Source organism: Labeo rohita, chromosome 16 (genome assembly GCF_022985175.1).
Source record: "Labeo rohita strain BAU-BD-2019 chromosome 16, IGBB_LRoh.1.0, whole genome shotgun sequence".
Classification (NCBI taxonomy): domain Eukaryota; kingdom Metazoa; phylum Chordata; class Actinopteri; order Cypriniformes; family Cyprinidae; genus Labeo; species Labeo rohita.
The window spans coordinates 6,647,355-6,664,185 of NC_066884.1; the positions used below are offsets into that span (position 1 = coordinate 6,647,355).

General features: G+C 34.1%; 1 protein-coding gene across 5 annotated transcripts in view; it reads left to right on the forward strand.

Moving 5' to 3' along the window:
* The window catches only part of rims2a (regulating synaptic membrane exocytosis 2a), a 197,545-nt gene that overhangs the window by 77,440 nt on the left and 103,274 nt on the right, over nt 1–16,831 (forward strand). For 4 of the 5 annotated variants that reach the window (XM_051130500.1, XM_051130497.1, XM_051130498.1 and 1 more), the window contains exons 5-6: nt 4,915–5,735; nt 16,199–16,392. In XM_051130500.1, the coding sequence (XP_050986457.1) occupies nt 4,915–5,735; nt 16,199–16,392 (1,015 nt within the window). Of the gene's footprint in view, nt 1–4,914; nt 5,736–15,972; nt 16,041–16,198; nt 16,393–16,831 lie in introns of all 5 variants that reach the window. The other variant, XM_051130502.1, reaches the window with a different exon arrangement.

Here is a 16,831-nt window from a genome sequence, read left to right on the forward strand (position 1 = left end):
ATGGAAAGCTCATTTATTCAAAATTTCAAAAAACTGACCCTTATGACTGGTTTTGTAGTCTTGGGTCAAATATATGTATATTTGAAAAACCTGGCATGAAGACAGTATTTATTAAGTATTATTATGTGCAACTAAGGTGTATACAGACATTTTGTAGTTATGATATCTGAAAATATATAGCTGGTAAATATAATAGCTCTGTTGTTAATTTAATTAACCTGTAATATTATAGTAATGTGCCAAATGAAAGGATTTCCTGTATAGTTTACAGCATTAGTAAAGAGAGAACTATCTGTATTGACATATCATTCTGGATAATTGGCTTTCAGATAAGTGCATCACTAGTTTATATTAATTTTAGGTATTTATTTTTAATAACATGGTTTTTAGGTACACTTTTAGTATTTTTGTTTTCTTTCTTTATACCTTTTATAATATTATCTAAAACTCACAGTCTGAAATATTTATCTACATATATTTTACTATTTTACATATTAATAACAATACCACACAGGAAGTTCTGTGACTACACAAGAACAGTTTTTGACTCAAATGACTCAATTAATAATTTAACTGAAATTATTAACTGAAACATGCAATTTGAAATGATTCATAGAGCAAACAGACTCTAATTCTAGCATGATGGTAATCATATTAAAGTACCATAGTATGACTATTAGTACCAGCACTGTACAGTAGTAACAAAATGCCAAATTTAAGAGTGTTTTTATTGCACTTAAGTGTAATTGCTGGTTGACTATGTAGAAAGCTCAGTGTTAGCGTGCTGGATAATTTGTGTCGGTGAGAAATCGGGTGCAGAGCTTTGTCCAGTATTACGCACTAAACTACAGATAACATGGTTTAAAATCACATGTAAGTGGGTCAGTTCACAATGACACTTCCTCTAACCCTCCCTTCCTGTATCTGCACAGCTTTCACACTCAGAAAGAGAGACTGCTGGTTAGCCGCAGTGCTAATCAAGCTAAGGATAAAAAATTGCAGTAGGTTAGTGTGCAGATAGGAATAAAGCTGTATAATATGTGACCTGTGTCTGTCCACCTGCATACTAAACACAGACACTCTGCCCAGCTGCGCTATCAGTGCTTTGGATGGAGCAGGTGGTGTTAGCGATTAAATGAGCATCTAGTGCAGTTTATTTCATAAATTGGTGTGTGATGTAACGCATTGGCCTGCCAGGTGTGTGTATGCGAGTGTTCATAGAAGTGGTGAATAAAATTAGTGAATGGAAGGCAAATCGAATAATGAGGATGTTGTACATCCCAAGTAACATACTTCAGATGTACTTCTTAGGTGAAGGGAAAGTATATTTTATGTCAGGAAATTTGTGATATTAATATATCAGTGTTATTTTAGTATCATTGAGATACTGTTATAGTTTTTTTTATTAATATTTTGAATATCTTTTTGTATTTTCTGCTTTAATTTTACATTTAGTTAACATTATAGTAATTTGTGTTTTTGTCATTTTAATGTATTTATTTTATTCTATTTTATTTTATTTTTGAGTATGTCTACATTTTTAAATTAATTTCTATTTCAGTTTGTTATTTTAGTACATAAAGTTAAATAAAAAGAAAATGTGAAATGTTGCCTTGGCAAAGAAAATTACTCAAAATAAAGTAAGTTTAAGTTTTTTTTTTCATTTTATTTTTAGAGCTGTCAAATGATTAATCATATACAAAATAAGTTTGAGTTCGCCTGTATAAATACAAATACATTCATGTGCATTTTTCATAAGTATTAGCAAGTATATGTATTTATTATCATTTTTAAATAATTTATATGATATATAAATAAAAATATTTTGTACATAACATAATTCTCTTAAATATATACATTAATTTGTATGCATATAATAATTACACACAGTACACACACATATTTAAGGCAAACTCAAACTTTTATTTCATATGCGATTAATCACGATTAATCATTTGGCAGCCCTATTTATTTTATTTTATAATATATGGGTCAAAGACAAAAAAGGGTTTAAGCATAAAAACAAAAAGTGTAATACTACTTTAAATTGTTGTTGTTTTTCCAAAAAAAAAAAAAAAAAAAAAAAAAAATTAATGTTTAATTAATTTAATTGCATTTTTGTTTTTCTGAGCAAAAAATAAGTATCATACATTAAATTAAAAGACGACTTACTTTCACCACAAATACTAATTAGTTGTAATTCTAAATTTTTTAAATGTGCCACTATCCTAGGTTTTGCCCATTTGTCAGTAAGAATTTTTTACCCATTTAAAACACAATAAAATGTAATATGCTCTCTGATTATTTTATATATTTTAATATGTACAAGTCATAATAAGCATGTTGTTTTAATTTTTACATAAATATTGTACACTGAATGACAATGTAACATTATTTCAACCAAATTTTGGCTTTTTTTCCCTAAAAAACATTTAAAACCTTAAAAGTAGACACTTGCATTTAATGTGCTTTCTATGGACATAAAATCACTTTTGTAAATTTCTTTTAATGTGCACATCTTTGACCTGGTTGGAATTTGTGATATTGACTAATGCTGGCTGTATACTGTCATTATTGTTAGGCTCCTACATTTAAAAACCGCTGTTCCTCACACGCAATCCCAAACACAAACAGACGTCTGCTGCACTGGATTTGTGAATGGTGCACGACTGTGTCAGGCTGCTGTTGAATAATGCAACAGGAACACGGCGGCCATAGTAAAACCCCTAAGCAGAGCCCAGGGGACGCGGGAGAGACGATCATTAATCAGTCAGTACATGTACACGCTCAAAAACAGCTCACAGATTGCTCCAGACCCTCGAACAGCACTGTGCAGAAAAACAGATAGCTGTTGTTGAACTGTGAATGTCCTTGTTGCAAGCTAGTACGCTAGCTTCATATGCAGGTCAGGAAACATGTCTGGTGTTTAAGAGACGCAATTGAGATATAAAACAGAGATCTCATTTATGGTGTTTTCTGTGAGAATAGAAGCTATTGTTGTGGCAGAAGGTGTGTGTAATGCGCATTTGTGGATTAGATGAGTAATTGATAGACCACAGATGCTTCCTCCTTAGTGTACATTACAGCTGCTTCCATGTGCTTATCAATGAAATGCAACCACAAAAGCTGCTAAACACAGATAAGTATTGTGAGGTCGTATGGACACAGATCACAAATACTGGATTGTGGATTGTATCTGTTCAAGACTCTAAACGTTATCCTTCAATATAGCAATTTTTTCTCTAGCATTTCTCTGGGCTTCCCATGAGCCAAAGACTCTTATTCCCTTTGAAGATGAAACTCATATGCCAGGGACACTGGTGTCATTTGTCTTTTCCGACACATACAGCCAGCACTGTTGTAACCGCATTAGCGGCAGGTTATTTTTGTAAAAACAGCATGTGTTTTAAAATGAGATGTTGCTTGTTTTCAAAAGAAATTGCAGTGAGCGGTTAGATGCTGTGGCTTCGTCTGGAATCAGACAACACGTTTGTTATAGGGTTTTGATGCAAATTTTGAAAGATTGAGTATTGTTGGTATTGTTGTATTGTTAGACTCACCCCTATGTCATCCAAGGCAGAAATACCAACCCAGTGTTTACAAAGTGAATGTGCAAAGAAAGTCAAACGCCCTTTACAAAAAAGGTAAAACAACAATGTTGGATGATTTTGAAGTTGGGAGAGAAAACAAAATGGAGTTTTTCCCCCTACCCTATCGTTTTGAACCAAAATACACAGACGAAGAATCGTGTGTGATTTTTCCAACGTTATTACACAATGCTTGAAGACGCATGTGCGCATGGCAGAGCTAGTGCAAGATTAGCATTTGTGGTTAAAAAGTATAGAAATTTTAATTTTGTTAGAAAATGGCCAATCGTTTCGCTAGATAAGACCCTTATTCCTCCACTGGGATCTAAAAAATGCTGGGTTGAAAACAACCAAACTTGGGTTATTGGCAACCCAGTGCTGGGTAAATATTGGACAGAACACATGCTGGGTTATTTTGACCCAGCTGGTTGGGTTAAATGTTTTTACCAAACATGCTGGGTTATTTTATTTAATCAACTATTGTTTAAAAATTATTATATTGCTGGTTTAAAATGGACTGGAACTTATAAAAAACACACACAGAATTACTAGAGGCAACAGCAATAACAAAAAGATAAACATTTATTATTAAGCAAGAACACATGGACAAAATACAAGACAAATTTAGTTGGGTGAATATAGCATGGTTTATAATATTACATACATTTAAGCTCATTTAACAGGCAAAAAGTAGAATTTTAATTTTAGTGTATTGAACCATTCTCTGTAGTTGTTTTTTTTTTTACCAGAATTGTGCTAATTCTCATGACGGTGTGTCGATGAAATCTGAGCCGGTGAAGGGCTGCTGTTCGGTGGAGTAACTGCGAACTTCAGACCGCGGCCTTGCGTTTCACTCGTAGCTAAAAGATGCCGTGACTGACTCCAAAAACTGCAAACAGGACTGACATTAGAAAAGATATTTTAAGATTAAACTCAGTACAATAACAAATAAAATCCATTTGTTTTATGCAAGGAAAAAGGCGTTTCCATCCTGCGAAACAACCGCTGCTGACGCAGTTGACTGACATTTCGTCTTTGTTGCGCTGTGTAAAATAATACAATTTACAGCACTGTAAAGACTTTATAAATTAAATAAAATATATACGAACCTGCAAAAACCTTAATTGCTTTGATTAACTGAATAAAGAAAGACATGACAATCTTGGATGACTTAGGGGTGAGTAAATGGTCAGGAAATGTTTATTCTGAAAGTGAACTAATCATTTAATGGCAATATTACAATGCAAGCAGAAAACCTTTTTTTATGAACAGCCTGCAGTGTTCATGACTTCATGAGTGTTCATACACTGTGTTTTCTGACTGGCAGGAAAAGAAGCCCATCAGCAACCAGGGATCCAAACCAAAAATACGACCAAAGGGAGGAGAAGGCTGAGCGTTCGCAGTATGCCCCAGGGGAGGGCGGCATGCCACGATCGCCGTCTGACTACGGGGCCGGAGACCGCCAATGGCGGGGAGGCTATGGCCGCTCCTACGAGGACGCGGAGGTAGCGCGGAACGCATACCGCGCTCGACGGGGCGGCTGGCACTCTCAGGAAGAGTATCCACCTGAACCCGGCTTTCTCCCCGATGGCCCGCCTCTCAGCGAGCATGAGCTTCAGCGCCAGCGGCAGGAGGAGTACCAGAACCGCTACCGTAGTGACCCGAACCTGGCCCGCTACCCGGTCAAACCACAACCCTACGAGGAACAGATGCGCATGCATGCGGAGGTTTCGCGATTCAGGCACGAACGGCGCCACAGCGATGTCTCCCTGGCGTACACGGAGATGGAGGAGCCCTTGGGGCCCCTGCGGGGTCCCCACTACTCACCGGGTCCTGGACACACCCACTGGAGGTCCAATCACAGTCCACCCGGCGTGGACTCTATCCACAGGCAGCAGCATCTGGATCCCGTCTCGGCCGTAAGGAAGAGTAAACGAGAAAAGATGGAGAGCATGTTGCGGAACGACTCGCTCAGTTCTGACCAATCGGAGTCCGTCCGGCCGCCGCCGCCCAAACCTCACAAGACCAAGAGGGGTGGCAAAATGAGGCAGGTGTCCCTGAGTAGTTCAGAGGAGGAATTGGCCACAACACCGGAGTACACCAGCTGTGAGGACGTGGAGATCGAGAGTGAGTCTGTGAGCGAGAAAGGTAATGCAGCTTTTTATAATTTCTATGTACAAACACTACCATTCAAAATTTTGGGGTCAGTACGATTTTTTTTTTTTTTTTTGCATTTTTTTAAAAGAAGTCTTTTATGTAATAATACATAATAATAATTCATTACATGTAGTGCTTTTTTTCTAAGCACTCAAAGCGCTCTACATTGTGTGGGGCGGATCTCCTCGTCCACCAACAAAAGCTGCTTTTATCTTATTGAAAATACAGTAAAAATAGTAATACTGTGACATATTTTTGCGATTTAAAATGACTGATTTCTGTTTGATTTCCGATATATATTCTGATATATATTCAGTGTCACATGATCCTTCAGAAATTATTCTAATATGCTAAATAAATATGTATTATTATTATCGATGTTGATGTCAAAATTTTTTTTTAATAATAAATATTTTTGTAACATTATTAGTGTTTACTGTTACTTTACATCTTGAATTTAATGCGTCATTGCTGAATACAAATATTAATTAAAAAATAATTTTAATAAATCTTACTGACCCCATGTTTGAACTGTAGTGAATGTTAATGCAGTGAAGCTGAAGTGATTCAGATCATTTTAAAGCTGTTGCTAATATTGCAGTTTTATGTACAGTGGCATGCTAAAGTTTGGGAACCTCTTGCAGAATCTGTGAAAATGTGAATAATTTTAACAAAATAGAAGAGATCATACAAAATGCATGTTTATTTTATTTTATTTTATTTTATTTTATTATTATTATTATTATTTTTTATTTAGTAATGTCCTAAGTAAGATATGTTACATAAAATATGTTTACATGTAGTCCCCAAGACCAAAAAATAGCTGAAATTAAAATAACCACCTTCAAAGGTTTTGGAACCTTTGGTTATTAGTACTGTGTGGTTACCTGGATGATCCATGTTTTTATTTAATTTAATTTTATTTTATTTTTTATTTTTTGTGATAGTTGTTCATGAGTCACTTGTTTGTTCTGAACAGTTAAACTGAGCGCTGTTCTTCAGAAAAATCCTCCAGGTCCTGCAGATTCTTCAGTTTTCCAGCATCTTTTGCATATTTTAACCCTTTCCAGCAGTGACTGTATGATTTTGAGATCCATTTTTCCACACTGAGGACAACTGAGGCACTCAAACACGATTATTAAAAAAAGGTTCAAACTTTGCTCCAGAAGGAAACACAATGCATTAAGAGCCGGGGGTGAAAACTTTTTGAATTTGAAGATCAAGGTAAATTGTACTTAATTTGTCTTTTGGGAAACATGCAAGTATCTTCTGTTGCTTCTAAAGAGCAGTACTAAATGGAAAAAAAATGTTATTTCAACAAAATAAGAAAAATTTAGACATCATCATCCTGTTCAAAAGTTTTCACCCCCCCGGCTCTTAATGAATCGCGTTTCCTTCTGGAGCATCGGTGAATGTTTGAATCTTTTTTTAGTAGTTGTGTTTGAGTCCCTCAATTGTCCTCAGTGTGAAAAGATGGATCTCAGAATCATACAGTCACTGCTGGAAAGGGTTCAAATATGCAAAAAATGCTGAAAAACGGAATAATCTGCAGGACCTGGAGGATTTCTCTAAAGAACAGTGCTCAGTTTAACTGTTCAGAACAAACAAGGGACTCATGAACAACCATCACAAAACACAAAAACAGTCGTAAATCATCCAGTTAACCACACACAGTACTAAGAACCAATGATTCCCAAACATTTGAAGGGGGTTATGTTAATAATTTCAGCTATTTTTTGTCTTGTGGACTATATGTAAACATCTTTCATGTAAAATATCTTACTTAGGACAGTACTACATAAAAATAACATGCATTTTGTATGATCTCTGTTATTTTGTTAAAATTATTCACATTTTCACAGATTCTGCAAGGGGTTAATAAACTTTCGCATGCCACTGTACATGGAAGTAACCAGTTTAAATTTCATATACTCATAACCTCTGATTAACGCTAATGTTTCACAGTGTGTGTGAATGGCCTGTGTTTTGCGTGAACGGTCAGGCAATGTGTGTTTCTGTGTGTGTTTCTTTCAAGAGAAGTCATTGTGTGTGTCCGACAGTGAAACTGTAGTTTGTCAAGTTTCATGCTACTCACTATTTAAAGAAATACAACTGCATTTAAATTACAAAAAACAGTTACTATCAAAAAAAAAAAATACATTAAGTTTGAAAACTTAAAACTGAACAGTTGTGTTTATATGTAGCTATAAAAAACATTAAAAGGACATGAATCAGTGAATTGCTTTGTTTTGAGCTGGTTCGTGCCCACATAAAACAGTTTACTGGAATGAATTAGATATTCACACAGTTTAGGGAATGTTTTTTGATTATTTCAGTTATTGGAAAATTGCTTGTTAGTTAGTCACCCACACTGGTGTTTATTTACAGTCTGTATGACTTGTGTGAGTTGCTTTCTTCCTCTGTATATTTGTGTGTGTGTTATGTTCTCTTGGTTGTCCTCCAGTGACAGATATTGCTGGGTCTTGGTTCCCTCAGATCAGATATAATGGGCTGTGTTACATAACAGAGGGATAGAGTGGAAAAGAGAGAGACAGAGAGAGGAAAGAGAGAAAATAAGAGGAAGTGAGGAAGAGAGATGAGATGATTCGGTATTCTGGTAAATATGAAGATAAGGATTAATGTTAGAAGTCCACTTATTTATTCAGTTTTACACCTAAAGAAATGAGCAGTGTGCTTGAGAAATCTGACTTCTGTCATATCGGTGGCCTAGAAACAGATGTTTTATTCAACAGGATGGAACGGCATGTTAAGATCACATGACCAGCCTAATACGAAAAAAAACGTTATCAGATTATTTGTTCTGTGTGCTATAAAATAATCATGGATGAAAAACATTTGTAATATTAAAATATATCACTCCAAAATTATAAAATAAATTATATTATATTATATTATATTATATTATGTAACCATGAAAATATTATTTCAGTTGTGAAGTATTTCTACATCACGTAAGACCCTGTGAAATCCATTCCGTTTTTTCCATTTTAACTTTTCTGGATTCCATTTTTTTTAACTCATTTTTAATGGTTAAATTAAATTTTATTAATAAAAAAGTATGTCTAATTAATTGAAATCATGAAAATTATACTTATAAAGGACGTCTTTGCCATTTATTCATTTATTTAGACACGCAAAAACATGCAGGATTTATATTTAAATAGTATTTTTGCAACTTAATATTTACAGATACTAGTCCATATTGTGATTTGATTTAAGTGTAATGACCTACTTTTGATTAATTAATCCAAACTTTGATCCTGATACTTGTTCTGTGACATTCCATGTTAAACTGTAAAATCCCTTTTTAATGACTGGATTCTGGGATTCCGTCCGTGTTTTCCGTGTCACGAAAATCATAGGGCCCTTATCATGGCACTATTTGTAGTGGACTTATGCTGATATAAATTAAATTACTATGTTACTACTATATTAAATAAAAAATTGCCGCCTTCTAAAAAAAAACAAAAAAAAAAAACACAACTTCACTTTTCTCCTCTTTTTACAAGCACATAAAATGCACTTTAATGTATGTATTTGTGCCTTTTGTTTTGCAGTGTTCATTCAGAACTGTGGGCGAAAATACATTTTGTCAATCTTTGGTGTAATAAAATGTATTCCAGAAAACCAGACAAGTTTAGAAAGGTGATTACACATGTGTTTTACCTGGTACTGAAACATTGGATTATTTTATGATATGCATATGATATGCATTTTTGCATATTAGTGTATCAAGTTTTTAGCTTTTAGCAGCATGTCATTCTAATGTATTGGAAATAACTGAGTATCTCAGGCACTGTGTAGATAACAAACAGTAAGGTTTTTGAACAGAGTTGCATGATTGGGTCTGGATGATGGAGGCGGGATAGAGAACTGCAGTGGGAACAACTCAGCCCGAGCCACTTATATAAGCATCCTGAGGACAAAACCCAGCGTACAGCTCTACATTATTGATGTTCCGCTTTTCCAGGTTTCACAGCCACACTTATAACCAGAGGAGAGGAGTAACGCTCTCTCTGAAGGTCAGGTGGGTTTTAGGGAGGAGGGGAGAGCACATCAGGCCAGACAAGACTGCCTTTCCCGTCAGCTTTATCGCACACGAGAGCCGAGCGCAGTGGAGATACGGCACAGGGATAGTAGCGTTTCTGCATGATCACAACCAGACAATCAGTCATTCTACTGGATTTCATTATTGTATTATTGGTTCAGCTATATCAGCATATTAGAATGATTTCTGAAGGATCATGTGACTGAAAACTGGAGTAATGATTCTGAAAATTCAGCTTTGCATCACAGGAATAAATTATATTTTTAAATATATTAAACTAGAATAAAGATATTACTGTTTTTACTATATTTCTAATCAAATAAATGCAGTCTTGGTGAGCAAAAGACACTTCTTTTTTAAAAATGACACTTTTTAAGCAATTTAATGATTGTTGCTTTATTCAGACATCTCATTTGATGCACTGTTTTTGCATGTTATACAGTATAGTAATTATTAAAGGAGAAGTCTACTTCCAAAACAAAGATTCACATATAATGTACTCACCCTCTTTTCATCCAAGATGTTCAGATTTGTTTTTTGAGGAAGACATTTCTGCATTTTTCTCCATATAATGGCCTGCTATGGTGCCCCGATTTTGAACTTCCAAAATGCAGTTTAAATGCAGCTTCAAACGATCCCAAATGCTGTTGTAAACTATTCCAGCCAAGGAAGAAGGGTCTTATCTAGCGTAACGATCGGTTATGAGATGGGAGTTTTTCGACAAACTCTAACTGTCATGAACCGTAACAAAAACAGTCCAGGCAGAATAAGACAAGATGAGCGTTGGGCATTAGAAATATATAAATTGTATTATTTTATTAAAATAACCAATCGATAAGACCTTTCTTCTCTGGGATCGTTTACAACCGCATTTGGGATCGTTTGAAGTCGCATTTAAACTGCATTTTCAAAATCGGGGCACCATATCAGTCCATTATATGGAGAAAAATCCTGAAATGTTTTCATCAAAAAACATAATTTCTTCACGACTGAAGAAAGAAAGACCTGAACATCTTGGATGACAAGGGGGTGAGTACATTATCTGTAAATTGTTGTTCTGGAAGTGGACTTCTCCTTTAAAGTGGATAGGAAAGAATTGGGGGGGAAGCTTTTTTAAATACTGCATTAAATGCAATTTCCAAAACTTTGATATCACTTTTGACATCTGATGTTTTTGGACACTGCTACAGATCAACTGGTTGTTTTGTTAAAGCTGACTAGCAGGCAGTTTATATTTCAGTCTTCCTGAATTCAGGTTTTGACGTTATTTGTTTTGCCGTCTGACTGTCTGAAGATCAGACGTAATGAGGTGACAGCAGGTTCCCATGGCATCCGTTTGGCTGCAGGCCTGTTTTCGGATCGGGATAAGCCGTTGTGATTGGCTCTCGGGTCGCTGTGCATTCAAACCTGCTCTCACAGCAGCCATAAAACCTCGTACGATTCATGGTGACTTATGTAATGGATAAATGCATGTGTGATTGGAAAACATTTGGGGCGGAGCTTTACCCGATGACACATCACATATAATTTCAGTCAGCTATGTGCATCTGATTTATGTCTTCTGCTCTTTAAACTGTCAGCAGAAACACTCTGGATCTCCATGAAATGGGATGGCCTGTGCTAAAGCTTTGCAAAAACGTTGACGTGAAGCAGGAGAACCTTGTGTGATTTAGTGTAGTGTTCTTTCTCTTTGTTCTTCTCTCTATTGATCAGCAGATGTGCAGACAGACGGGATACAAGGTTTGAAGGAGTCTGTCTCTGTGTCCAAAGAGTTACATTCATGTTTTGGTACTTAGTGTTCTTGGCAGACACTTACTTTAAGTGGTAATTAAAGAGAAATGTACGTGCCTAATCAACTGTAAACATAGCAATATATCACCCAATAATATTTACATTTACAAAACTTAACAATTAGGGCCTTTTTTTTTTCCAGGATTTTTTTTGTTTTGTTTTGTTTCTTTTTTTTTTTACGAGAATTAGTAGCATTTTTATATCTAATTAGTTATAGTAAATATTTTAATATATGTTTTTACTGAACATTTTTAAACATTGCAAATTAAATTTTTCAAGCAAAATATTTATATATTTATTTATTTGCTAAATTATTATTATACTCTAAAATTTTCAGGTATTTAAAAAAAAGTTTTTTTTATCAGTTGTCAAATTTGTTTTTAATACTACAACTACTACTACTTATTATATTTATTTCTGTTACTTTTTTTAATTAGAGGTGTAAATATAGCACATGTAAATATGTTTTCTCCTGCAAAATTATAATTATACATTTTATAATTTTCAGGTATTATTGAAAAAATATATTGTTTTTAACTATTAATTATCACATTGTTTTTAATACTACTACTACTACTACTACTACTAATAATAATAATAATAATATATCATGTATATGTTTTTAAATTTTATTTATATATAGAGAAAGATAGATAATTAGTTATAGTAAATATTTTAATATTAATTTTGTTTTTAATCTAAATTATTATTATTAAATAAGAGATTTATTTAATTGTAAATAGTAAATATTTACATAGTAACTAATGTTAAAATTGTACGTTTAAAATTAGAGATGTAAATATAGCACATTTAAATTCTTAATTGTTTGAAATTTTATTATGCAAAATTATACCTTTTATCATTTTCAGGTATTGCTGAAAGATTTTTTTTTTAATTAGTTTTTAATACTACTACTACTACTATATCTTATATATCTAATATACTATAATATACACATGCTTATTAATGTTTTTAAATATTCTTATGTTTATAGATAGAATATTTTGTTTTTAAATATCTGAAAATATTTATAGTAAATAGTTGCATTTTTAGTAAATAATTAATTATAGTAAATAATTGATATGAATCTTATTATTAAAATTAATAATATGAAATAATATTGTATTTATTTGTAAATAGTACATATTTACATAGTAAGAATATATAATTGTACTGTTAAAATTAAAAATGTTAATATAGCGCATTTAAATTCATTATTGTTTGTAATATTTTATTATTGTTTGACTAAAAATGACATAACAGTGAATCGGTTATGCATACAGCACATGCATTCATTCACCGTGAATTCCCCATTTTTATCATGTCATGCCAAGGGGAACCAATCAGACCTCATCTTCCATTTTAGGCAAAGCTGTCCTTTTCGAAACCTTCATGGAGACAAATATCAATACTCATTTTATGATAGCACGCCATATCGCTTTCTTCGGTCTGTGTCTCTCTCTGTTCTCCTGTCCCCTTCACTCGTAGTAAAAACAGCATCAATAATTAATGATCCAATTAATAGTTTACACTGGGTTTTTATTGAGTTGTCAGAGTGATGGAGAGCCATGCTCTAGCAGCCTGGGAGCTGTGCTCAGGCCTGAATCAGCACTTCCGCCTTCTGCCGAGAACGTGAGAGCGAGAGAGAAATAGATCCCAGAACGTATCCGCTGTGCTCACGCTTTCACTACCAACTCAAGAGAGAGAGAGAGAGAGAGAATGAGAACACAGCAGTGCTCCAGGAGAATAGCGTGGTGATAGTGGACATTTGGGACATGGATAAGTGGAGTGTGAATGCACACTGGAATAATTGTAGCTACTGTTATTGTTTTGTCCCAGGTTAATTGGGCCACTTTTGTCACTGAGATGAATGGAAAAACATGGCCTTATTTACCTGGATTACCTGGTTTCACCCTTAAAGGGGTAGTTTTCATTTTTGGGTGAACTATCCCTTTAAAGCAAAAAAAAAAAGAGAAAATTTTTCATCATTTACTCACCCTTACTTTGTTTCAAACCTGTGTGAATTTCTTCTGTTGAACACAAAAGATATTTTAAAGAACGTACATAACCAAACAGTAGTATTTTCTCCTGTACTATGGAAGTCAATGGCTACCAGTTTGATTTCAAACATTTTTTAAAAAAATCTTCTTTTGTGTTTACCAGATGAAAGACACGCATACAGGTTTGAAACAACCTGAGAATGAGTAAATTATGACTGTTTTGGATTTTTGGATGCACTATAGTCTGTTTTTCAAGATTTCAAGTGTCATATAAAGTGAGATCAGTTCTTGACTTATGAATAATCATCTTTTTGTTTGTGTCTATAAAGTTCTAAACAGTCAAAAGAGATTAAATACTTTTATTTCTTTTTAGTTCATTTTTTTTAGTTAAATGTCACTGGATTATGAAAAATATGCGTTGTCACTAATAAAAAAAGTAATATATTTAAAATACATTTATTTCATACTAAGTATAGTTCAAATCTAAACATATTTACTAACATATCGCTCGAGACTTACTGAAAATGCATTTAAATGCATTTAGACTATTAATTACTATTAACAAAATTACAAAAAAAAAAAAAAACTTTTGAGAACTAAAATTACTAACGGAAAAAAAAAAAAATTAAAACTGAAAAAAGCCTACTTTAAAAAAAAAAAAAAAAAAAAAAAACACATGACACATGCACATACCATAATTACTAAAAAAAATTAAAACAAAAAGAAAAAGAAAAGAAAAAAATCCAAATACTGTATTAATTAAATCTATAATGGTATCTAAACCACTAAAATAGCAATTGATATATCTGTTGTTATATTTAGATGTATGCTTTATTTGATCACGCCATATGTGACACGAACCACAAAACCAGTTATATTTATACACCATCTGAAAGCTGAATAAATAGGTTTTTTTACTGATGTGTGGTTTGTTAAGATAGGACAATATTTAAAAATCTGGAGACTGAGGGTGCAAAAATTCAAAATATTGAGAAAATCACCTTTCAGATTAAGTTCTTAGCAATGCATATTACTAATCAAAAATTAAGATATATTTAAGGTAGGAAATTTACAAAATATCTTTTTGGAACATTATCTTTACTTAATACCTTGATTTTTTGACATAAAAGAAAAATCGATCATTTTGACCCATATAATGTATTGTTGGCTATTGCTACAAATATACCCATGCTATTTATGATGGGTTTTGTGGTCCAGGGTCACATACACTGCCCTCCAAAAGTTTAAAAACACCCCTGGCAAAGTGTGGTTTTGGACGATATCAGCATAAATCCTTATCATTTTTTGGTGCAAATACATTAAAGTAACTTGACATTATCATTGAAAACCAGCAATAATAATTTTCATTTTGATTGCGTAATAATGGCAATATATACATGTCAAAGTCAGACATGCCCCTTTGCCAGCTGTGATGCCTGGTTACTGGTTTAAACTTGGCCCAGGTTTTTAAAAGATTTTTGGGTCAGCACACCTTAATAGCTTCAACAACTGATTGCCAATTAAGTTTAGAATACAATGAATTTAGGCCCAGATTATGCAGAGCTGTAATAGCTGCTAATGGTGGATATTTTGATGAATCGAAAATGTACGTTTCTCTATGTATAAACTGTTTATGTAATAAAATATGTTTTTGTGGTTTGTGTTGTCCCTTATCACTGCAAAATTATCACAAATGAAAAAGGATTCATGCCAATATTGTCCAAAACCCTACTTTTCTAGGGCATTTCCAAAGTTTTGGAGGGCAGTGTATGTGATGGTTTATTTGGGTGATGTCATATTTGTTATATTTAGTGGTTTTATATTTGATTGTGATGTCATATCGATTGACTCTATTTAGTGGTACGCCAGATGATGTCATATCTCTCCAAACGCAGAAACGCAGTTTAACAGAGTTTGCACCGACTGCATTTTAAACTGAAGCCAAGTCAGGCTGCTCTGACATTGTGTGTGTGTGTGTGTGTTTTTCTTCAAATTAAGCGTATTACAGCCCAGTCCCAAGATCTTTTCAGATCTTATTAGTCAGACTTTGAAGATAGCGACTTCAGCCAAGTTTCTTTAAGCAGTGCAAACGTTTGACCTCTTCTGTAGTTCCGTTGCAGTTTGCAGGGAGAAGTTGTTGGTTTCCTTGTTCCCTGGGTGAATTGTTATAGTTAGGTTGCATAAATACATTTATGAGCGTAACAACCACTGTGTATAGTACGTGTGAGTGTGACTGAGTGTGACTGTCACGTTTAACAGTATGAATGAATGAATTTAGTGTCTCTGTTCTCCACATGTCTCTGTTTTCTTTGTCCTCACAAACTACCTCTGCTGTATGTGTGTGTGTGTGTGTGTGTGGCACTCGCAGGAGATTTGGATGGCCACTGGTGGGATCATACAACGTGGCATAGCAGCGATGCTTCCTCCATGTCTTTGGTGAGACATGCGGAGCCTAATGTCCCACCTCTTTCTCTCTCTTCTCTCTCTGTCTCTCTCTCTCTCTCTGTCACTCTTTGTCATTTCATGGTTCTTTTGATTTATTTTCACTTTTGCATGTCTTTTTTTTTCTTTCTGTTTTTATCCCATGTCTGTAGGGGACAGTCAAAGGGGAAAAAGACAAACTTTTGAGCAGTCACACATCTTATCTGAGGGCCAAAAGAAAATGGTGCGCTTTGGGGGCCACTCTTTGGAAGAAGATGCTGAGTGGTGTGAACCCCAGGTTAAAGACTCGGGGGTTGATACGTGCAGTAGCACTACCCTAAACGAGGAGCATAGCCATAGTGAGAAGGTACTGGGACCTCTCTGGCCTGCATTGGTTTGGTTTCATTTGATCTTGTTTTGTTTGAACTTTTCATTTACTTCATTTTGTTCCATTTTCACGTTTGGTCTTTGTTTTGATGTCGCTAATACTAGGTGAGATCTTCTTTTTGGATGTTACAGGGATAGTTCACCCACAAAAATGAAAATTCTAGTATCGCTTATTCACATTTGTGTAGTTTCAAAACTGTATGACTTTTTTCTTATATTTTGTAAATGTCCAAGCTGCTGTTTTCCATAAAAAAAGCATACAGTGACTAAGAGATGACAAGCTTCAAAAAGGAAAATGTTCTGTATGACTTGTATGCAATATTTCAGATCTTCTGAAGCTACACTACCATTCAGAAGTATTAAATAATACTTTTATTCAGCAAGAACTCATTTGATTGACCAAAAGTGACAGTTGGGAC